This window comes from Siniperca chuatsi, linkage group LG1 (genome assembly GCF_020085105.1).
Source record: "Siniperca chuatsi isolate FFG_IHB_CAS linkage group LG1, ASM2008510v1, whole genome shotgun sequence".
NCBI lineage: Eukaryota > Metazoa > Chordata > Actinopteri > Centrarchiformes > Sinipercidae > Siniperca > Siniperca chuatsi.
The window spans coordinates 1,504,969-1,529,890 of NC_058042.1; the positions used below are offsets into that span (position 1 = coordinate 1,504,969).

The 24,922-nt window shown below is 41.0% G+C and overlaps 2 protein-coding genes across 2 annotated transcripts; one reads left to right on the top strand and one right to left on the bottom strand.

Moving 5' to 3' along the window:
• On the bottom strand, positions 1 to 10,420 carry gpn1 (GPN-loop GTPase 1). The gene is made up of 13 exons (XM_044199171.1): positions 10,200 to 10,420; positions 8,571 to 8,664; positions 8,348 to 8,454; positions 6,630 to 6,667; positions 6,124 to 6,202; positions 5,948 to 6,042; positions 4,380 to 4,425; positions 4,095 to 4,241; positions 3,420 to 3,502; positions 1,427 to 1,466; positions 1,251 to 1,341; positions 728 to 832; positions 1 to 567 (listed from the first exon to the last, which is right to left on the bottom strand). Exons 1-13 carry the CDS (start codon positions 10,365 to 10,367, stop codon positions 461 to 463), a joined length of 1,200 nt encoding a protein of 399 aa, XP_044055106.1. The 5' UTR covers positions 10,368 to 10,420; the 3' UTR covers positions 1 to 460.
• An 8,079-nt stretch (positions 10,421 to 18,499) lies between these two features.
• On the top strand, positions 18,500 to 24,625 carry LOC122877522 (snaclec bothroinsularin subunit alpha-like). Its single transcript, XM_044199184.1, has 6 exons — positions 18,500 to 18,540; positions 20,761 to 20,878; positions 20,975 to 21,117; positions 22,824 to 22,970; positions 23,627 to 23,756; positions 24,447 to 24,625. Exons 2-6 carry the CDS (start codon positions 20,809 to 20,811, stop codon positions 24,515 to 24,517), a joined length of 561 nt encoding a protein of 186 aa, XP_044055119.1. The 5' UTR covers positions 18,500 to 18,540; positions 20,761 to 20,808; the 3' UTR covers positions 24,518 to 24,625.
• The last annotated feature ends 297 nt before the right edge of the window (positions 24,626 to 24,922 follow it).

Genomic DNA, 24,922 nt, shown 5'->3' on the forward strand with positions numbered 1-24,922 from the left:
TTTTGAACTAAAAGCTCACTTTTATTTTGCAGATCATAAATCACTTCAGTGCTTTCACAAAAGTCAACAGTAATGAAAAACACAACAAAAGCAGAATAGAAGAGTCTTTTCTGATATAAAAATATAGCTTTTGCTTTTTAGGGAAGGAGCGACACTGAGGAGCAGCCAATCAGCTTTACTGAATGAGCGAGGTCACAGGGTCAGAGGTCACCTGATCAGACAGGAAGTTCGGCTCAAAGAGTTCAGAGTTTCATATCTGAACATCTGAGAAAAACCATCGCTGATGGAAGAATCTTCTGCACTTCCACAGCATCTGTTCCAGGTGATAGTCGGTATCCCACAGAGGGAAACCTTCGGGAGGTTTCTTATTTCCCTCACCAGCCTGCTGTCTCTGTCTTTTCTTTTCTTCCTGGCAGAGTGAGATGTCAGGTTGCAGAGGTCAGGGGTCAGAGGTCAGGGGTCAGGGTCCCTCTGGAATCGCACACTTTTTGTTTCGGACCTGAACCACTTCCTTCCTCTCAATCAGGAAGTTTCCAAAGGCGTCGCTCTCTTTGCTCTCCTCCGTGGCTAGAGAGAAAAATTAAAAAATAGATTTCCTTCAGATTTCAACTGTGTTATTTCCACACATTTTTATACAGGCGATCACTGAGGTTTCTTTTTGTTTTTTTACAGTGTATATTAGTGTTTTTTATAGTGTATAACAGGCGGCGGGAGTTTCTTTTCTCACCGCTGTGGTCGATGTCGTCCGTGTCGCTGTCCTCTTCCTCCTCCTCCTCGTCAGGGTTACCGCGTGTCATGATGAGGTCACTGGGCCCGGCTATGTTAGCTTCCTCTATAGACAGGAAGTCAATCAACAAAATACAACAATAAAATACAGTACGACAAACTTTGCACTTTAATCCCCTCCCCCACCATCACCTCCCTGTTATTAAAGTTATGATACTTAAGATTTCCATGAAATCAAACCCTGTTCTTGATACTATTAATCTGTATTTTTTCAGCAACAGCCATTCAACCTATTTACATTTTGTAATTATCTCTTTGTATGTTAGTTTTCATTGTTAGTTGCAGAGTCTTACAGACTTACAGTTAACTAATTCCAATTACAAAGGCAGCATAGGATTAAACGTATGAAGAATAAATATTTGGGTTTATTTTCCCAGTGTTAGTGGAAAAGTGGAAATTTCAGACCTGTAAAATAAAGTGTTACCATCAAATATTATTTTATTTTCTGTATCAGTCAGCTCTACCTGTCGAAGGTGTGGTCGTCATGTCGACAGCTCCCATGTCCTTCCTGAGCCGCTCCAGCTGCTCCTGCTGCTTCTCGGTCTGAGCCTCCGCCTGATGGACAGGAAGTCAGTTAAAACATGGAGACATGAGGACAGAGAAGAAAAAAAATAGAGAAAACACACACAAACACACTCACCAGCTGTTTGCGGAGTCTTTCATATTCGGGTCGATAGTCCCTGAGGAAGGAGGAAGTCAGTTTATCACACAAACTTGTTTCCTCTATGAAAAGAGAATATATGACTATTAACCTGTTTAATCAGGTCATCTCAGTGAGACAGACCTGAGCGCAGCAGAGAGAAAGAAAAACAAACATCCAGACAAACAAAAGCACATATAGCATCAGAGACAATCACAGACGTCACCAAAAAGATTTGAAGTTAAAAGTTTAAAATCGTCTGTAGTTCATGCCACGTATAAAAAGGAGCAAAGTAGTGGAAGGCAGTATTTACGCCGAGGGGTAACTAGAGTTAAACAGATCTGAGACCAGCTCTGCTGAGCAGTGGTTTTAACTGCGAGAAGAGAAGCCGACCGTTTCATATAGTTCACAGTGATGAGGACGATATTTATTATCTCCTGTAATGAAACGCAAAGCGCAACGATAAGCTGCATCCAGTTGTTTTAAGGCGCAGCGAGCAGCATGAGAATAAAGGAAACAAACAAACTCTGGCATTTTTTAATCTGCATTTATGAAACAGGCGACAAATGAAAAGTAACCTTTTATCAAACTCTGGCATTTTTTTTCATATCGGGAGGTTTAGCACTGCTATTTCCCGCTTCATCACTTTCAGGTTCTCAAGTAGTTCAGCGTGTTACGCTTTATCACAAAAGACACGTTTCATAATTGCTCTATCACAAGGTTGGATGGACTTCCTCACTGACAAGAAACCATCTCATGATATTCATCTATGAAGCTTCCAAACTACCTCACATCTCGTCTCTCATTTAAATCTTGTGACCAAAACGATCAAATACCTTCTTAAAAAAGGGACAGTTCACCCCAAAATCAAAAATACACATTTTCCCTCTCACCTGTAGGGCTGTTTATCCATCTAAAATTGTTTTGCTGTGAGTTGCCGAGTTTTGGAGATATTGGCCAGAGAGATGTCTGCATTTTTTGAATATAATGGGACTACATGGCGCTCGGCTTGTGGAGCTCAAAGCAGCAAAAAAATACATTAGAAAAACTCGACAGCAACGTCTCTTTCCCAAAATCATGACCCGGTTACTGAAGATAATCCACAGATCTGTTGTGAGCGGTTTCATGTAGGAACTATTTTCTTTCTACTGTTCCTGGTTCAGAAACTGATTCAGGCAAGATATCAGGTTCTGGTCCTATTAGATCTCAGTGCTGCCTTTGACACAGGTGACCATACAATATTTTCGCCACAACACAGCCTACCGGTTAGCGTACCTGTCAACAAATTAAGCGTTTCAAATTGATGACATGAGCGGCCCACTAGAGGGCGCTCTGAAAGGCCACATTATACAAAACAATCATAATTATGCAGATGACACCCAGATATATCTTGCTCTGTCAACAAGCGAGTACAGTCCCTTAGATTCTCTCTGCAAAGAAATTGAACAAATAAATTATTAGATGAGCCTGAACTTTCTTTATTTAAATGCAGACAATACTGAAATAATTGTGTCCACACAACCGACATGGCATCTTCTTTCTGAACTTGTTCTTTCCACCTGCACCCGGCCCCAGCTACATTTCTCCAACATTTGCACACTGGACACACATAATTACACCCCTTAAGCTGCACTGTAGGTGGAACAATGCAGACTCGACTTGAATGAAATGAATCCACACCCGCCTGTATTCGTTGTTGCATTACAGGCGCAGCCTGTATGAAGGAACGAGTTTATCGAATATACCGACACGAATGAAATTAGGCCGGTTAGAGAGTTATAATGTTGGTTTTGGTGCCTTTTTGATTAATTGCCCAGCACTAATATGATCCAACATCAACTCTTCAGAGTTTGAGAGAAACGTCAGGTGTAAACACCAGAGGTGAGTAGCTGTGTTAATGTACCTGCATACCGAACATGTGACAGAAAACCACCTGATGTGCTGAATGAGCGAAACAGGTTGGAAAATAGTTTGTAACTGTTTACTAACTCACCTCTCGTACTCCTCCGCGGCATCTTCCACCTGAACAAACAGCTTGTCCAATCCGCTTCCTGTAACTGCGGACACGCCCACCACCTGCAGACACAGAGACAACTCTGTCAGGAGGAGTCCACCTTTAATACTGGGTTCCACTTCTCTTTACCCTTATATTAATATAATGTATTCATCCATCTACGTCATTTCCAGTGGACACAGAAACTGTGGTAGGGGTTTTTAGGAACGTTTGTCATGTCGATCAAAGAAATATGTTGATTTAGGAGTTGTTATCTCTCTATTCGACCTGTACAGCTGCAAACATCTCATCCACATCGCGCCATTTTTGTAGAGCGGACGTAGCTGTCACTGAGCGCAACACCAGATCTATTTGAATCACTCAACAAACTGGAGATGTGGGTGGTTTCAGAGGCCTGGAACCAAGCTAGCTGTTTGTACATTTTGATCTGATCCTCTGAAGTTAACCTGATCCAAACAGGTTAGCTGTGCAGCGTAGGTTACCATGGTGATCTCTCCCGGTTAAGAGTGAGCCAGCTTCAGGACACAGAAACATCAGAGTTAAGCCCAAAGATAAGTGGCTACCCACCAATCTCGCTGCGTGGCACAGACCTCAGGTGTTTCTGTGTGGATGGAGACCTTTACGAAAACTCTTGAAACGTCCTCGTCCACTTACCCTCAGGTTGGTGTAGAACTCGTCCAGCACCAGACTCATGGAGCGCGTCAGGTTGCTGACATACGAGGTTTCCTGGTTCAGAGCATCCTGGAAAACCTCAAAGTCCTGCATCCACTCCACTGCAAAGCTGTGGTCGATAATGTCAGTCTGCACAAACAACGACAACGTAAAGTGTCAACAAGAGAGAAATAACTCAACAACAACACAAGATAAAATATAAACAGTTCAACAACGAGTCAACAAGTCATCAAAACAAGCCACATAGCAGACAGGAAGTGACCTCACCTTGTTCATGGCGACGATGAAGGGCAGCTTGGTCTTGTAGAGAATACTGAAGGAGAGAAACATCAGCTGAGACTAAGACACTGAAACCATAACTGTGAGAAAACTGAAGTCGCTGTTGATGGACACTATTGTCCCGCAATACAATGCAGAGGGGAAACGGAGGAGCTGTTCACAGCTGGAAAAAAATTCAAATTAATTGAGCGAAACAGCTCCAGGAACACATCAGAAAACAAAGAACAGTAACTTTTAATTCATTGGAATTGTTTTTGTTGTCTCTTAAGCTCCATTTTTTCTATGATTTCTAAGCAGATTTATGGCCATTTACTCTGGATGGACATCAGAGATAATGATGTCCTCGGGAAGAGTAAGTCACACTGAATGATATCAATGTGTGTTGCTGAATGATATCAATGTGTGTTGCTGAATGATATCAATGTGTGTTGCTGAATGATATCAATGTGTGTTGCGTTCTGAATCAGATTCACGTAACGCAGTATCTGTGCCTCATGTCTCACCCTCTGTGCCTCTCCTCTTGCGCCCCCTCAGGAGGCTAATGTCTTTCTTTGTCCTGCTGAATGTCCATGTCTATTACAGACAGAGTTGACATGAGTTAAATTACCGAGGAGCACGTATTTCGTTCCCCACCTCCCCTTGTAAAGTCAATCTTGTCTGAATGGGGCTTTAATGGCATTCTAAAGTCACAGTTTGATGAATGCACGTTGGTGCACCAACTGTGATTTCTTTTTAGCATTAACTGTGAAAACAGTACACTATGAACAGTTACTCTAAAGTACACACTGTATGCAGCTAATACGTCGTATGGAATTGGGACAGTTGTCTTATCTGTTCTGTTAGCTCCCCCTGCTGGAAAACTAAAGTCACTGCTGTCTCACAGCTAATACACGATTGAAAACATCAATGGTTATCTGTTGAGTTCAATATGTGCATTTCACATATATAACACATTTTATAGGAATTTAAGAGGAGTCTTGTTTTTTAGTCCCTGTTAGGTGTTTTTTCGAAAATGAGAGTTGTACAATTGTGGTTTCAGTTTTGACACAGAAAAAGTGAGAAATATGTTATATAACAGTTTATATGATCTTAAGATGATTTTAAGAGGATTCCAGCGTTTGTCCCTGTGGTGGTCTTTGCAAATGTGAGTTGTACAATTGTAGTTTTAGTTTTTACCAACAGATTTCTCATTACTTTAAAAAAAAAAAAGGTATTAATTACAACATGGGTTTATTTATTTTTTCATAGCTCCTGCCGGTTCTGGTAACTGTAGTCACCAAGTTAATGTCTGAGATCTGGGAGAAAAGTGACTGATTGCTTCCAAATAACCTGGAGGTTTGTCTCCAACCTTGTGTTTGTTGACCTGTCTGACTTCTTTTCAGAGATGTCACCCTCTTCATAGATCTCTCATATTAACTTGGTGAGCACGATGTTATTATTACTGATAGAAATGATGGACAACACTACCAAAATAACATCCAAGTGTCAATAAAGCTGATTTTTTTTAGGGGGGTTTTTGCACTGAGGATGATTTAGTGATTAGTCCAGTCTGGTACCTGCAGGCGTAGAGCATGTTGGACATGAATGTGACGGGGCTGACGCTGCGGGACGTGTCCATCACGTAGATCACGACACAGGGGAAGGATGACGCCTGAAACACACATGCGGATGTAAACTGATTGATGTTATATATTATAGAAAAGCAAAAGAAAAACCCAGTGTGCAGACCTACCAGAGCCTCTGTGATGATGGTTCCAGATGCCGACCAGGTGAAGACTTCGATCTGACCCGGGGTGTCAATCAGCACGTACCTGCAGAGGTCAAAGGTCGTCAGACACAACAATACACGGGAGAGATAAGCCACGTGTAAACAGAGCGTTGCGTTTGTCTATATGAGCAGCACAGCAGGTGGCGAGGGGACGGGTGGGTGACGCAGAGGGCAAAGTTCAAATCAGTGACCTGCTGGGGCCTTCAAGTGAGGTTACCATGTTCCCAATTTGAACCATGACTTATGTGGTGTTTTTTATTTTTATTTGTAACAATTTAATCTATTTAACAAAAGGATAAGGAGACAACAAACATCAACAAAGCACGGGAATCAAGTGGGGTTTACATTTCCTGATCTACTGTCAATCGTTACTGCTTTTTTTCAGGCAATTTTATACAGGGATACGGGTCGCTTCTTAATACGACCTCTCCTGTTATCAATGCAAGATACGACATCTTGCTGATACTGACCGGTGATTCTGCTGCTTCTTCTCTATGAACTGCATCACCTGAAGAACACACACACAAACACACACACTTGTTATATGATCTCAGTTCGTTCAGTCTGTCGTTTGTCACGATTTCGTCGGACACTTTGCGTCTGGAAACTAAAAACAGAACAGTTTCATGCAGTTCCAGAGGCGGACAGGCATTATTGTCTTAAACCCCATTCGGACTGGATTTCTCTCTCGAGCGGAGGTGGTGTGATTTTAACCTGAACTGGTCAGTGATTTTAATGCCGTCCAGAGCGCGTATGTGGGTCATTTTTTAGCCCCCACCCTAGTAATAATTACCGCCGCAATTACCTCCTGTTTTTCTATGAACTGGCTGGTCCTCCTTTAATTTAAATCCCGCCCGGAGAGATGTCCTTGTATTTCAAAGTGAATCCCTGACTTTTGTCCTACTGCTTTTTTCTTTTTTTAAAATCAGATGAGTTTGAAATTTTACTTCTGTGTGAAAATGGAGAAGTCTTTTTGCTAATCTGATACATAGAAACACGCTAACACCAGCATACAGGCCTATTTGGGATCCGATATGACGGCAGAAAAAATTAAAGCCGTTAGGAGAGCGAGACCTCGTGAAGCTCATCAAATGTGCTGCTGTGATGTCAGCTACAGGAAGGTACTACTCTCTTTTGAGACCCGTTATTTTAACCTGTATTTGTTTACATTTAGTCAAACTGTCCCATCAGAGCAGCCGAACCAGCAGTCAGCAGCTCCTGTCTGCAGTGGACCCGTGGACGGACAGACAGCTGTCTCTGGATCACTGTGAGACTGAAGGAAACTTAGAAACAGCAGGATTCTCAGGCAGGTTCTGCAGACGCTTTTTTGTCTGATTTCTAAGTGGATTTCATGTCTGTGTGTTCAGATTTGACTGAGTTATTTATAGAAGGAGAAGATTTTTGACTCAAATCCACCTCCTGCAGTATCTTTGCCTCCCCTTCAGCTCTCCAGCGCCCCCCTGGGGAGGCTTCAGTCTTTCTCTTTTGTTTTTGTCCTGCTGAATGTCCATGTCTGTTACAGACCAGATCCTGTAATTTCCTCATGGTTAAAATGCCAGTCGCAGTGACGAGTTAAATCACTGAGGAGCACAGTGAATATTTTATTCCCCACCTCCCCCTGTGATGTTAACCCTCTCCGAACGGGACCGTAAGAGGGAAATCCTAATCCTTCATAACTAAGGAAACATGTACCAAATCTTTGAGGGCAACTAACTGGGGCAAACAGAGGCACAGTGTGGATAACTTGCAGTAAATGTATTATATTTATCTTGAATTTTAATTTTGACATAAATAAATGGGAAATTGAGACACAAAACCATTTTTACAAAACAAACTATTTTTAAAAAAATCAAACAAAATACCTTCAACATTACAGCCGTACTTAAACAGTCCAGAGTTTTGGTTTGAATGGTCGAGAGCTTTAATTAAAACATCCAGGCCTTTAATTTAAACAGCCAAGAGCTTTAATTTTAATAGTTCAGACCTTTAAACTAAACTAAAGCATTGGGCAGTTTAAACCAAAACTGTGGACTGTATTCATTTCAGAACTTTAGTTTAAACAGTCCAAAGTTTTAGTTTGAAAAGTTTAGATCTTTGTTTTAAGTAGCGCACAGCTTTGGTTTAGTTAATCCAGAGCTTTAGTCTTGGTTAAACAGTTCGCAGAGGAGGTGGAGTCAGTCTGAGTCACCTGATCAAATCGTGTCGCGAACAGGTTGAGTGATGTCACGATGCCTCCGTTTGGTCCGAGGCCGTACTGCTTCATAACCTCCTTGTAGTTCACAGTGTCCCTGATGTCTGCGGGAACGAAGACAGACAGACTGAAGACTACAGAGAGCAGGACGAACAAAAAACTGTCTGGACCGACTGTGAAATATATGTTCTGTGTGTCCAGGAAATAGACCGGCCCTCACCGATGTTTGCAGGGAAGGGTACTTCGTGGACGGCAGGGTCCAGGTTGATGACATATGGAGGAGCTTTAAGAGAGTGAAGGTGAGCCGTCAGCCTCTGGAGAAATCAAAAAACACTGAGATCAGAACACAGAGCTACTGCACATAAAAGATTTATACATTTAGACATTATTTTCAGTGGTTTCTGTTTAGTAAAAGTTTTACAGAAGGAATAAGGCCTCATCAAAAAGGTTAGATTTGTGTATTAAGTGATAACTGTCTGTGGGTTTTGAGATCATTTTGTGATGTCTGGATGATAATAAAATAATAATAATAATAATAATAATAATATTCAGCCTAAATCCAAGAGGTCTTAAATTTAAAATTCACGTTTGTGTATAGGTGCATGACCGCCTACAACTGGACTGTTGTGGTGCTGCAGACTGTGGTGAATTGCGGGATCCAACAGCCTCTGAATATTAGGATATGTGTGCATTAAGTGTGTTGGAGGAAAAGGCTGGTGATATTCTACAATTTTATTATTGTCAATAAATCCCATTAAAAGATTTAAGACAACCATGTATTAGTCCGTCTCTCAGCAGCGTCTCACTTCCTGTCTGCGGCTCTCAGCTGCGAGCCCATTGGTTCCCGCTGAAGACGTAAATCTTTAAAAACACAGATCTGTAGTTTCCTGTTTAAAAAGGCTCAGTAGTTTCCTCAAACAGCTGCTCGCTGTAGTTTTTATCAGACCAACAGGAGGAAACAGAGCATCTGTTGGGGACTATTTCCAGCGGCGGATGAATCCACATGTGGTGCTGTAGTGAGTGTTTGGGGCAGCAGGACGGTGTGTGTGGGGCAGAGGCAGAATAAACTACAGTGTGTGTGTTCATGGTGATGAAGGAACATGTCGCCCAGTGCAACAGTGTTTTAACAGTTTCTGGACAACAGTGGAGGAAGAAGATCCATCAACTGTGATTCACACACACACACACACACACACACACACACACACACACACACACACACACACCTGTTAGCAGAAACGTTCATGATGGTTTGGTCTTTTCATCGGGTTTGTTGAAAATAAGAAAAATGTAGAATATCACCAGACTCATGTTAAGTAAACTGTGTGTTGGCACTTTTCAGAGGTGAGACACCTGCTCACCACCTGTTGCCGCGTGAACGCGCATTTAAGTGCTCGAGACCGCAGGTGTGGTATGGATTCAGTCGGCAAAAAAAAAATTACAAAATGTCTTCAAAACTGCGGTTAAGTGTTGTCAAATGAACAACGAGGCTTGTAAAAGTTAAGCTAGCTTGCGTTCATCCTCTGAAGCCAAAGCTTAACGTAACGTTAGCTCTAATGTCCTCATTAATACAGAAGTCTGAAATGTACAAACGACGCTCACCTGAGAGGCTGTAACGTTAGCTAGAATTAGCCTACAGTTGAAAGCTACACTTAACAGTGAGTATTAGCAAGCAACGCGACAGATTTCGGCGATGAAACCCGCCCTTTTTCTATCACATCCCCTAATGTCTAACAGGAACTTGGAGCAGAACAAGGGTTTTTTCCTCAAACAGCCATGTGAACTGTTAACTTTCTAAAAGACGCTAACTCATGCAGTTAGCTACCGTTAGCCACACTCGCTAACTGACCTGAACAAAGGTGGTTTTCCCGGAGCCCGCCATGCCCAGCACGATCAGACACACGGGTTTGTCCCGGGCAGCTGCTCCCGGTGTCCCGCTGTCTTTCCCCGCTGCCGGACTCTCCTGGTCTTGCATTAAAACCTCCTCAGCACCGGGACACGGCGCCGCATCCGCCATGTTGTTTGATGTTATAGAAACCGGCTGCCGTAAAGACACTGGTACTGTCGTAAAACACTCGAAGAGAAGAGGAGGATGGGGAGAAGTACCACGGATGTTTGTGACTAAAGTACACATTATTCATGCTTCTGCTTCTTCTTCTGTTGCGTTTTATGGCGGTTGGCATCCATAAATGTGCATTACCGCCACCTACTGAATTTTAACAGCTTCGCAGTTTAAACTATTTACAGTGTCCACCCAACGTGATCCCATGCAATAGTCAATTCTGTAACCCGGACCCAGTTGTCTGAGTTGTTGCAACTCCTTCCCTCAGTGTAACATCCAGATCCTCTCCAGATATGTCCACAACATTCAAGAATCTTCTTGCAGCGTCCAGCACCATCTTAATCCTTTCTGATTTCCCCTTTATTTCAGCCGCACAGTTTATAACCATGGCAATAAATGCCAGAAATTGTTTCTTGTCCATACTGATCATTTCCATTTCCTTTTGCACTGCCACCATTTCACCGTTTCTCTCCATTCTCTTAGCAGCTTCCGCATATGACAATCCCTTTTCCGCTCTGATCTTATTCATTTTTATTTCCTTAATTCTTTCTGGGCTCTGTGCTGATCCCGTATGGTGGTTTCCCTCGCAGTGCAGGCACTTTGCTTGCTCTTTCTCCACTTTACACTCCTCCACGTTACAGTTTTCCTTCCCACATCTCCCACATCTTCTGCCTCCTCTTCATCCTGCAGCAACATGTCCATATTCCTGACAGTAGAAACACCTGAGAGGAGCTCTCTCACCCTGTAACACACATAATCTAGGTCCACTCTTTCCGGTAATTCCTCCTCAAATGTCAAACACATCAAGTTACTGTCCTCCTTTTCCCCATTTCTGAATCTTGTCATCCTTCTTGCCTCACACACACCTTCAACCTCCCGAAATGACGCCGCTTACTGCTCTCTTCTTCTTTATTTCTGCTCCAAGTGGGAAGCAGTTCACACCGCTGTGATCTCTAAATGCATGAATCTTCAGGGCTCTGTCTCTCTGACGCTTTGACACACAGTCAGCGATGACCATCCCACTTCCTGTTATCCTGACCGATCTGACATCTCCGAGCTTTCCTCCTACAAACTTTCCAACCATGTGGATTCTTGAAATGCCGTTTGTTTGTGTCACAGCGACCATCCTGACAAGATACTTCTCCTCTTTCTGACTGGGTTCACTTGAGTTACTCTTCTTCCTTTTCTTTTTACTTTCAAATCCTCTCGGGTCCTCGTTTCTAATTTCGCGCTCTGATTCCTCTTCTGACTCCAGAAAGTTCACTACGTATGGCTGGAATCAATCTTGGTCACATTTAGCCCACATTATTCATTCACAGGGGTCAATGTGTATCATCATCATCTTCATCTTCTTCTTCATTTTCTTCTTCTTCTTCTTCTTCTTCTTCTTCTTCTTCTTCTTCTTCTTCTTCTTCTTTAAAGGCGGTTGCCATCCAGCTTAATGGTGCATTACCGCCACCTTCTGTTCTGGAGTGTGGATCAGTCAGTTAAATATAATCTACAATTTCCCAGGGATTGAGGGGGGAAGTAGGGTAGCTACCATTATATCCTATAATAAAGCCCAGTGTCCCTTAAAAACCCAACAATTCTCTCACCTGTGCTCTATCATTCATACTTAGTAGTAGTTTCTGCACCCCTAGTTCCTTTAGTCTATTATCCATCATCACTCTCTCCCTCTGATGTTTCCTACACCGATTCCTCTTCCTGACACTCCTCACACATACCCGTCTGATGTCTCCCCTCCATTTTTAATGTTTTATTTAGAGCACAGTGTCCCAGCCTCAGTCTCGTTAGTACCGTTTCCTCTTTTCTGTTTCCCCCTCCTTCCTTATTTACTTTAATACTCTTTTGGATATGGTATAAATGTCTCCCTTTCTTCCCAGATTATACATTTTACTTCTGCTTTACTGATTCTTATTTGCATTTCTACATTTTCCTTTTTTAATGCCTTCTTTGTGACCTTGTCCACTTTTTCATTCCCCTTCACTCCTATGTGTGCTGGAACCCATAAAAATTTAACTAGCCCTCCCTGGTGTGTTATTCTTGTAACTGAGTAGAGAATTTCATATAGTACATCCTGTCGACTTGAATGGAACGATACTAGACTAACTAGAGCTGAAGCTGAGTCTGTACATATTATGATTCTGTCGATTTTTGCTTCTTCCACCCAACGTAATGCGACCAAATTGCAACCATCTCCACTGTACAAACTGCTAAATTATTAGATGTTCTTCTATTGATTTCAGTTCCTCTTGCTGGAACCACCACACCCATTCCTGTTACCCCTGTTTCAGGGTTCTTAGTGCCATCTGTATATATTTGACTATAGTTTTTATATACTTACAGTAATATAATCATTAAACACCCCAGCCAGATCAGCCAATGTGTATAATACAGAATTATATTGCAGTTAAATGTGAGTACATGACATGTGGCTGAACGTTATCAAGCCAAGGGTTTGTATAAAAGCTTGTAATAAAGAGGAAAGAGAGATAGATCCACAGGTCAATTGTAAACATAAATCACAAAACAACATAAGGACACTCGAAGAGGTAATAAGAAATACAGAAAGAAACGTGAGTAACTATAGAGCTTAACTAAAGATGGAAATAAAACAAAAAAGGATGATAATCTTAAGTAAATACTAAATTAGTGCCTCATAATATATATATTTTGCACATGGTTGGTGCAAGCCTAGTGCTGCATACTGTATGTTATCTTGTATTGGTATGTCAAGGTGCTTCAATGAAATTGCATAGATTAGTACTGACAATAACTGTACAGTGAATCTGTGTGTGTGTGTGTGTTGTATACTCACTTTTTCAAGGCCAATGAAACACAGACAATGTTCGGCCATGTTTGGCCTCTATGTAATGTCTGACCATAGACCCTTTTCACAGCATTTTGACTTGTCATAGCAGGAAAAGGTGAAACTAATTTCCCAGTGTGCCCCAGTGAGCCAGGACCCTGGAACCAGCTCACCTAAATGAAATACAGTCGCTTTTAATATTATCAAACACCCCTCTGGTTTTGACAAGCCAAGATGTCTGCTGTGAAAAAGGTCTGTTGCGTAGTCCAGATTTCATGTTCTGTTGTTTTATGCTCAGAAATATGGCCTTTGAGAGCTCTTTTAGTTTGTCCTATACACATCAACATGTAGACTGCATTTGGAAAGTTGCAATCTACCAAAACCTAGAATTGTTGGAAAAAGTACTTTGTTTTTACCCACCTGTGCACAGCTGCTTCATATTATAATGTTTGTTATAACTATAATAGACTTAGTTTGTTCCCTTTTCCTGGCAAAACAAACCTGGTGGTTCAAATCCACCGGACAGCTGCTGACTTTTACAATGGGTCAGTCAGACCCCCTTCAGGGATGAAGTGGAAGGTCACTCTAAGACTAATGTTTGAAGATTCAAATCGACATGTATCCAGGGCATCAGACTTGGGGAGGAGGAACGAGACCAGCACACCTCTGGTGAGTCCTCTTTTTCTCTGTGAAGGTATCAGGAGAACAGAAAATGACTTTGTTCTGAAATCTTTGGCTTACAAAACAGATAAAGAAGCCTGGAGTTTCTGAAGGTGACGGCTCATATCATAAGTGTGTCAATAATTAATAATAATAATAATAATGCACACAACATAATACACACACACGCAAATGGATCAGCTGTGCTTTTGGCAGTTTCAGAACCTCCATGTTTTGGTTTAAATCTTACACAGCACATTAAAAATATAATCAAAGTTATCAGTTCTTTCAACAGCTGCAAACTAATAAAATGACTTAAATTAGAAATCGTGTTGGCTGTAACAGAGCTGAACTGTGTCATTTCCCGGGGATATTCCAGTTGTGCTGTGAGAGTCTGGGAGCCTGAGCCATGCTGACAATATTTCTCTTTTTCTGTGTTACAGAAAATCTTGTTGAAATGTGTAAGACGAAATATCCGGCCATACCATGCAGAAAGAAGATCGGTGATGAGGACTGGTTCCAGATGGGTGACAACCGCTGTGTGAAGGCGTTTTTCCCCCACACCACATTTGAGCTTTCATGATACAGAGGTGATAAACACAAACACACACATCAGACTACAGATAGCAAATGTGACCTCATCCTGTTCAGACAGTCATGGTAAAGTGTCAGTGAAGGTTAATTCTTATTATTTCTGTCGGGAACCTGTCGCAAGGAGTTAGCTGGTGTGAATCCACAACATAGTGGAGCTGGATCAAGTGGTGTGAACTGGAGTCCAAAGCAGAAGACCTTACTGGATCGGACTCAAATTAACAACAGTAAGCAGCGAATGCCTCCATTCAACCATAATGCAGCTGACTGAGTGGATAGTTTAAGGGAAACTGTGCTGATTTAGTTTTTCCAGTTGTTGGGGAGTGCTACTGCATGAAAAATATATTATATAGCCTTTACTATCTCCAGAGGGAGCTGTGTGAAGTCTGATAAATGTCCTCAAGTGATGTCACTTGAGTCGGCGTCAGTGCAATGATAAATCTGTGGAGTATTCTGTTAATGTGGGTCAGTGGGTGGTTGGATGAAATAAATACCCTGATAAATGAAAATAAAACCGTAATGAGAAGTAAAAGGCCTATACTTGTATAGTGCCTTTGTAGTCTACACATCACATTCATCAATACAAAGAAACGAATCATTCACACACCGAAGGGACACCCCTCGGAAGCAATTTGGGGTTCAGTATCTTGTCCAAGGACACTTCGACATGTGGGCTCGGAGAACCCGGGATCGAACCTCTGACCTTCCGATTAGTGGACGACCAGCTCTGCCACTAAGCCACAGCAGAAGCGATGTGCTGTAAGTAGTTTTGATCAGCACATCACTCCGATCCATAAACGATCCCAGCAAAGACTCTGTTATCTGTAAAATTAGAGCACTGTCTGTTGCCTCCCACCTCCTGTCGCTGCTTTACAAAAGCATAATTCAACCCATCCTGCCGTTACTGTTCCCCCGCTTCTACACCATGTTAACCAGCTCCAACAAAAAAAACAACAACTTATTAACATCACACGTATTGCCTCTAAAATCATCTGCCTTCCCACACCCAAACTCTCAGATATGAATGACAGAGCCATCACATGCCCAGCACTCACAAGAGCATCATCACTTCACCTTACTGCCATCTGGACGATGGAGATACAGGACCTTAAAATGGAGAAGATTTTGCTACAGCAGGGGTGTTGTCCCCTCTGCCACTGCAGCATTGAAAAAGCTGCCTCACTGACTATGCTGTGAGCTGGGATATACAGTGGTACCCAGTCTCTTTCTTATGGTGGAGTCATGAACACTGACCTTAACTGAGGCAAGTGAGGCCTGCAGTTCTTTGGATGTTGTTGTGGGGTCTCTGAATGGCTGAAGAAGAACAAAATGAAGACTTTGGAGTGGCCTAGTCAAAGTCCTGACCTGAATCTTATTGAGATGCTGTGGCATGACCTTAAAAAGGCAGTTCATGCTCGAAAACCCTCCAATGTGGCTGAATTACAACAATTCTGCAAAGATGAGTGGGCCAAAATTCCTCCACAGCGCTGTAAAAGACTCATGGCAAGTTATCGCAAACGCTTGATTGCAGTTGTTGCTGCTAAGGGTGGCCCAACCAGTTATTAGGTTTAGGGGGCAATCACTTTTTCACACAGGGCCATGTAGGTTTGGATTTTGTTTTCCCTTAATAATAACAACCTTCATTTAAAAACTGCATTTTATGTTTACTTGTGTTATCTTTGACTAATATTTAAATTAGTTTGATGATCTGAAACATTTAAGTGTGACAAACATGCAAAAAAATAAGAAATAAGGAAGGGGGCAAACACTTTTTCACACCACTGTATGTGTGTGTTCATGGGGACTTTATGCTTTGTGTTTATCTGTATGTTGTTGTGTTTTGTATTGGTTTAGAACTGGCTGTGAAAACAAATCTCCCTCTGGGACAATGAACCCAATCCTCTTTTTAGCACTATAATGTGTATCTAGTTTATTTTCTGGTGATTATACACAAATGAAAACATACATAAAACAAATATATTCCATTTCTGCCAATGGCTCCTCCTAAATGTTACACACTGGACCTTTTAATAAAATAATAATAGTAATAATAATGATGTTAGGAATAATAATGATAATGATAGTAATATGACTAATAATAACTGTAGTAGCGATTGTCGAGCAGGAACACGGGGGTAGTAGGAGCCACAGATCCAGACTCTGCAGCTCTGGAGGCAGAAATACCTGCTGAAAGTGACAGAAGGAGAGAGGAGAGAGACAAGAAAGCACAAAACTACGGGAGAGAGAAGATGTCAAGTTAGTAACATGCAGAACTTCATAAGGTGAAGTTGATGTTTTTATTGGACAGTTTACGTTGTGTTACCTCTGAGTACTTTTGGCTCATTACAGTATGTTTTTAGTGGCCCAGACCAGATAATCAAACTTGAAGCTGATGTTGCTCTGAGACCGTTATTGTTAGTTGATGTTTCTGTTCTCTGCTGGTGAAGAGGAGTAACATTCGGGGAACTCAGATAAATCAGCTCCTGTATCACTCTCCTCACTGCAGTTGCCATGGTCACACAGTGTTGGTGGGCACGCAAGTTGGAAAAAGTTCAACCATTAGCAAATGATGTGGGCTTTGTAGATAATTGGCGGACTTTCTGGGGAAGACTTGGTCTGACAGGGTGCCCTTCCAGTGGACAAAATGTGATAAAGCGCACTCTAGGGTGCCCTTCCAGTGGAGAAATCATTATCTGGTGCACTAACAGGTGCCCTTCCAGTGGAGAAAATGCAATACAGCAATAACTTGGAACTCGTGGCCTCCACATGCGCCTACGTGCAGGACAATGTGCCCTCATGATGCCTCTATAGCTGAAAATGCCCCAGTTGTATTTTTTTGCTTTCCATGTGTTTTTGCAGACAGCTGGTGTCCTTTTTAAAAAACTTTTCTTCACCCCTGCCCCTCAAACAGCACAAGTCAACATGCCTGTAAATGTCTGTACTGTATGGGCAGTGGGTGTAAGGGTGTCAGCTTCACATCACATGGATGGTGTGCTGACACTCAAACACTTTTCACATCGCTCGTTGGCAGTAAAACTGTTTGCTGAGAGGTACAGAGAGCCAAACCAGCATTACTTTCACCTCGTTTCCCACAACTTATTAGAATAGACTTTCTGCTGACTGTCATTAAGAAATTAGTTTTTTGTTGGTACAGGTATCCTCCTCACCCTGAAGTGCTTTCTGAACTGCTCTGAATCATTCTTAGAAGAAGAAATGAATAATAATGTTGTTAAATGCTGTTCAACCGGCACTCTGTTTCTCTTATGACTTTTACCTTTTCTGTCTTTTTCCTTTTGAGTTGATTGAAACAAACCTACAGCTCATGTGCGGTCTCCCCTTTCAGTCCAACCGAGAGCTGTGACTGGGAGAAAGTGATATATTTTGAATTAAATTGTACTAGAAGTACATGAATTGGATTAGAACTCACTGGTCCAGAGTGTCAGTAATTTGTATTGTATCCACCCTGCTACAGCCACTTCCTAATGAATGTAGGGCGGCATGTTAAGGTACGGCCACATCACACTTCCCTCCTGCAAATATTTATGCCGTCATTTGGTCCATTCACCTCTATGCCCACCTCTACCGCCCACCTGTCAGTTCAAAGTTGTCCTACGTTCAATCATTTTTCTATCGTGTTTCATCACCATGTTTAGTAGGTAATATTACACTACCACACTGCAAACTGTAGTGCTGCTCTCTCAGTTTGTCATTGCGTTGATCAATATTCATTTATTACCCACATCAGAACTGTGCCATCATGTCCTTTTTTGGGGCTGAATGAACAGTTAATGTGACCGTAGTGGTTCAGCTCAACTGGAGAGCTGCTGGATAAGAGCTCAGGCTTTTACTGTGGCCTCCAAAATCCCCGTTTACAGTGTACAAGAGAAAAATAACATGATTCTTGTCATGCACAACATTTTCTGTTGGTTTTGGCACTACATTTTTCTCTCACCATTCTGTGTTTGCTCATTAAAATTGCATGTATTCAGGGCATCAGCTTTCATATTTAACTGCATCAAAGATCAGACTGACATCCAGACGGACGAGGAACGAGACGACACACCTGAGGTGAGTCCTGTTACTGTGTCTGTTTCAGGAGAACAGGAACGGACATTTCCAATCAATTGCTTTGTTTGTAGCACCTTTCATATTTTTAGTCAAAAGTTCTTCTGGTTGGATGATTATTAAAACCTTGACTTGTGTTTTAGGAGGGGAAGCTTTTTTGTGGCAATCATTTTGTTGAGTTTGGAACAGAAAACAAAGTTCCTTGTTTGCCATTTAACTTTACGTATATGTCAGAAGTTCTGTTCATGTCGTTTATGCACACGACACAATAACTAACTGACATGCGGGTTAGTGGAATTCAAAGTGATTTACAAGTTAACAATGAGACCGTAAAACAGGTGGAGACTAATGCACGAAAAATAGTAATGATAAAAGTGAAGAAATGAAAACTATAAAATAGACCAATAAAAAGATAATAAAAAAGTTGATGAAGGACAATAAAAAGAACAAGAAAGAAAAATCTAAAATACCAACTAATTTCCATAAAGCATTCTAATCAAAAGCCAGCCAAAAGAGTTTTAAATTTCAGTTTAAAGATGTCAACACTTTGAGCTGCTCTCAGATCCTCGTCAGGCATTAACACTAAAAGAATCCAGAGGACCTGAGGGGGGAGTCCTGGTTCAAACATGTCACACAAACTGCTGCTGCAAGACCATGAAGTACCATAATTAAAATCAGTACAAAAACTGACAGAAAACCAATGCCGATTGAAGTGGAAAGTAAGTTCCATTTTCTTTTGTGTTGAACAAATTATGCTGATTTAAGAGAGTCGATGTTCCATGAAATGTCTCGACAAACCTTGCAATATTCTGGTGTACAGATGAGCAGAAACTGTTTGTTAACATTATCTCAAAAGCCTGGAAAAGAATGAAGGCAGGATGGATTATATAATTAGTACTTATTCAGATGTTTCCAGTACTACATTGTAAATGTTTTCATCAGCACTTTATGAACTTTGTTGTACTCAGTGATGGTCAAATCTGAAGATCATCAGAGAGGGTTTGGGATATATATTTTTCTTTGTTTTAATTAAACATGTATGATTTATTATGCTTTAGGACTGTAAATCAAAAGCATGTTTGTATAATGTCAAAATGTTAAAACAGATACAAACTTAAATGATGAAAAACAAAAGTCAAGGCTAGCAGATATCTAAGTGTGTATTATTCTCTTTGTCGTAGAAAAGGTTTCAGTCGTAGTCATCTGGACACTGTTTTCAGAATCAAGACGTTTCGGCTCCCATCCGGAAGTCATTCTCAATTGTGAAAATGGTCTGAGAACTCAGAAATTTAAGCTACTCTGTGTTGCTTAGGCCCTGCCCTCAGGGAGGAGTCTTCCTGAGTGTCTGCTGTTTACCCTGCCTAGTTTCACCTGAAACTGACCTTCTTTTGTTTCCATGATGGCCCAGTAATCAGGCCTATTGTTTTCTGGCTGCACCTCCCTCATCACTGTGAAGTGACGTTTCGGCTCCCATCCGGAAGTCATTCTCAATTGTGAAAATGGTCTGAGAACTAGCCCTGACACGTAGCCTCAGGTCTGCAGCCTCTGCTTCTATCACCTTGTTCTTCCTAATGGCTGTTTCTGTGGCTGTGATGTAGTCCACTGTAGGCATGTGGTTGGACGTAACTGAAAGGTTGAGCGCTTTGGAGAGTACATCTTTTTCTGCCCGTGTCAGGACGCGGTCTGATAAGTAAACAGAAGACTCCTCCCTGACTACGATTGAAACCTTTTCTACAATGGAACACTCCTGGACGAATGAGAGACTACATCGTCCTATTCTCTCTGTATTGCTCTGAGAGAAAAATAGTTTAGCTTTTTTTATATATATATAAAAAGCATATTTGAGATCCTTAAAGAGGAACTACACACTCCATTATTATTTAGTTGCGCTCTGTATTTACAGAGATTCTTGTCGGCATATGGTGTTAATACAGGTGATTTTTCCAACAATACACACATTGTGTAAGAACAAGCAGAATCTGAGGGTGTAGTTACCCTTTAAAGTTGAAATCTGAGTCAGAGGTGTCATTCTTGCCTGTTGGTTCGGGGTAAGTCCTGGAGAATTTAATTTAGTGGCCAGTTTCTCTCTCTGAGCCTTAGAAGCTTTAACCAACACTTCAGTTTTATCCTGGTTGAGCTGTAACTTTTAAAAAAAATATTCATGTTTATTTATATATGTAAAATGCATCTTTAAAAAAGCATCAGTTGGTCCTGTGTCATTAGGTGATTTTCCAGTTGTTGAGTGCTGCGAGAGTCAGAGAGTCCTGAGCCATGCGTCCTGTTGTGGGAACTGCCACCCTTCTTCTGCTGGTCCTGATGTCCATGTCGGCTTCTGCAGCATGTAAGAACCAAACAGTCACAACATAGTGTTCAACACAGACAACAGGAACACAATACGGACAACACTTCATTTCCCTTCACTCTTTCTTTGTCACAGGGGATCCTAAGCAGACGTGTAAAACAAACTATCCGGCCAGACCATGTAGACACAAGATCAATAATGAAGACTGGTTCCAGATGGGTGACAACCGCTGTGTGAAGGTGGTCAGCAATGAGCGCTTGAGCTTTTATGATGCAGAGGTGAAGAAAACAAACACACACATCAGACTTCCAGACAGTAAATGTGACCTCCTCCTGTTCAGACAGTCATGGGGTGAATCTCAGTTCCCTTTATTGCATCTACGCACGAGGAAAGAGGATTTGATGAACACATTTTTAGTGGAATGAGACGTCCTTTCTCAAGAATAATCTGAGGCCACGTCAGTTTCTTTACACAGAGGCACGGCTATGGAGGGAAGAATTGAAATTAAAAGGGAAAAATAAAATAAATGGTGAATAAATTATCATTATAATACTCAAGATAATCAGAATTAAATGTTAAAAAGAAAAAGGAAAAAAAACGTCAAATCGTTATTGAAATTCAATTCAGTTCAATTTTATTTATATAGCGCATGGAAATTGAAAAGTTTAAATGTTTAAAGGAAGTTTTTCCTTGTCACTGTCGCCAAGTGCTTGCACATGTTGGGATTTGTTGGGTCTCTGTAAATAATATTATAAAGAGTTCGGTCTAGACCTGCTCTATAGGAAAAGTGCAATGAGATAACTTCTGTTATGAATTGGCACTATATAAATTAAGTTGAACTGAAATGTAGATGTGTAACGGAAGAGGATTCCATGTATATAGTGCTTTATCTTGAATACTCAAAGTGCTGACAGTGGAGCGGGGAAAGTCACCTCAAACCACCACCAATGTCTAGTGCAAAATATCAGACACAACAAACTATCAAACGAGAAATTCAAGCTTTGGTTTAGTCTCACCTGGATTATTGCTCAGCAGTTTGGTCCAATACATCATGAGGTAATATATGAAAATTGCATCTGGTGCAGAATAAAGTGGCACGAGTAGCTCTATATTGTGGGTTGAGAACAAATGTTACTAAAATGCATGAAGGTCTCTCTTGGTTTGATGTGAAAAATAGGCTGCTGTATTCATTGATGGTTTTCATTAGGAATGTCGTAACAAGAAAGACTCCATCTATTTTTTAAGAAAATCTATCCTTTAGTACAGATACACACAATTATTCAACGAGGCATGCTGCTGGAGGTTGTTTTACATTGCCAAAATCCAAAACATCAGTTCAACGTACAGTAATATATAGAGCAATGCAAAAATGGAATTCACTCCCAAATCATATTACACAACAACATAATATTTATGGTTTTAAAAAAACGCCACAAGAGCATTACTTAAATAGAAACATTAGTCATTAATAAGTATTCTTTGGTGTGTAAGGGTTTCATGGGCTTTCTATGTTAAATGATGAGATTTATCTGTCAGATCATGATTTTTGTGTTCATGTTATTTAAATTGTGTCAATTGTTATTTTTTTATTTACAGTAGATGTGCATTACAATGTGTTAGGTTAGTGTATTGTGATGAGTAGAGTGAATGTAAATGTTTGTTTGTATTGTCACCATGTAAATTGCGTGGACCCCAGCAAGAATAGCTCCTGTGATGCAGAAGCTAATGGGGTATTAAAAAATGTCTAGCACCCACCTGGGCTGGGACTGGTGGTCGAACAGAAAAACAGCTTCTGTGTTGGACTTAGAGATTGTTTCTAACGATGGTCTCCTCAGAGCAGAGATAAGGGAATTTGAACGGCCTTCATGATGGTGGACCAGATCAATCCCCGGGTCGAGCGAGGAAAGATCAAACAAGGGAATTGGGATACACCCATGGTGAAGTGTCGGTGACGACTAATTCTTCTTATTTCTGTTGATTTCAGAAAACCTGTAACAAGTACAGACATGGCAACTTTATGGGTAATCTGGTGTCAATCCACGATGATGTGGAGCTGCGCCAAGCGGCGTGCACCATGTTTAGAGCTAACCCTGAAAAAGATCATTACTGGATCGGACTCAAAAGGATAAAGGTAAGCATTGAATGTTTCTGTTCAATCATTAATACGCGCCCAGTCTGTGCCTCTAATGGGTTTACAATTGAGCCACAGAGGTAAGCATGTGTTTCTCTGAAAAATAAACACACAGTGATCTTTGAAAAGCCCAAGAGGTGGTTTGACAACACATACCACAGTTCTGAAGGTATTTCCAAGACCCTCAAAGATTCTTTTAACCATGTGATGAAAAAATATTCCATCTGCTGCACAATTAAATACATTTTAAACCAGTTTTTTGTTTGAAAGTTGCAACTTTCCTGATCCAAACAAAGATAGTAGCCAGAAATGACATATGTCTTCTCTTAATGCACTCAACACAGGGCAAATATCTGTTTACGAATGAATAGAGGATCAGTGTAAAAACATGTTGATGAGACATTGCCAAAAGATTTATTGATAGTAATGACAAAGGGTAATATTAATGGGTTCTTTGCGCCAATTATTATTCTTTGTCTTACTTGTAGTTGGTTACTCACTTCAGTAACACTATCTTTGCCTCACATCTCGTCCTACTCTTCGAGGGACGAACTGGGGCTATTGTAATAATCATTTTTCATCTGAAAAACATGCCTTGTGAATGACAGCAAAGTAGTCACCCTCTGATATTTGATTATTCTTATTTTTATTCGTAGAACAACGTTCGTGGTTCTCCTTTTAAATATGTTTGGACTGATGGAACTGATAATACATTCAGCAGATGGGTCTCTGGCCAGCCAGTCAAGTTTTTGCTCAGAGAAGAATGCGTTGAGATGAACTACACGGGTAAGTAAACAAAAGGCTGAGGGGGAGAGGTTATCATTTATTATAAAGGAATTGAAGATAAGAGATGATGTTTAAAAGTGACATGTGTTTATAATGCAAGTTTTATTGAACAAAATAATAATAATATGTCTGTGATGCAGCAGACGGTTTCTCACTGAGTATGTAGGCAATGCATGGATTACGTAAGGGAGGAGTGGACAGTACATCAATATAATCAGAGTCCTGGGTTTCCTCAATAGGAAAAGAGACACAGGTTCAAGGGAAGGACAAAGCCAGCCCAGTCGCCAGAATGAAATGTAGCCACTGTACGTTTCTGCAAACCACAAATACGTTGAATCTCTACGTTTTATATACATCTAATACTTCATCATATCAACATTTCAACAATCACAGCATTGAAACGTAGAGATTAAATGTTTCAAACGTAGAAATTCAACATTTACAATTCAACGTACAACAACGTATCCGTGGTTTCCAGAAATGTACAGTGGCTAGGGAGAACCTGGGAGTACATCATGTTTATCGTGTATTTTTACAGTGTGGTATTACTACTTTTACTTAAGTAAAAGGTCTGAGTACTTCATCCACTGCTGATTTTCCTCCACACACCTGAGAAACATCAGAAGGGGGACATTACCATTAACCCTTAAAACCCCACTGACACTGAACCACGTTTTTCCTGTTTTCCAGAGTGGACGCTGTGGAACAACATTTACTGTGGTCAGCAGAGGTCCTACATGTGTGCAGTGAGGATCGCTTAGTTCAGAGTGAACACGAAGAGCTGCTGTAGTTGGACCAGTCAACTTCACTGTAACCACTGCAAACACAAGCTTTGACATTTACTGCAATAAATGTTCATCATCAGCAAACATGTTGTTTTATTTCTGTTTGTAGCCATCGTAGATCCATCTGTCCTAATAGTCTACTTGCCAGCAATGTGAACCTGGAAATGTTTGAGTATACCAAAGTTTTATGTTTGAAATGTACAGTATGCATACCCAGCATTTAGAAACAGCTGGATGCTAACTTGCATATGTTGGGCAATTAGCATAATTAGCATTGATTAGCATAATCACCTATATGAATAATAGTTCAGCAACTGCTTGGCAGATTTGGACAATATTGGAGAGGTTTGAGGGGTTATTGAGGATCTTGAATCCATTTCT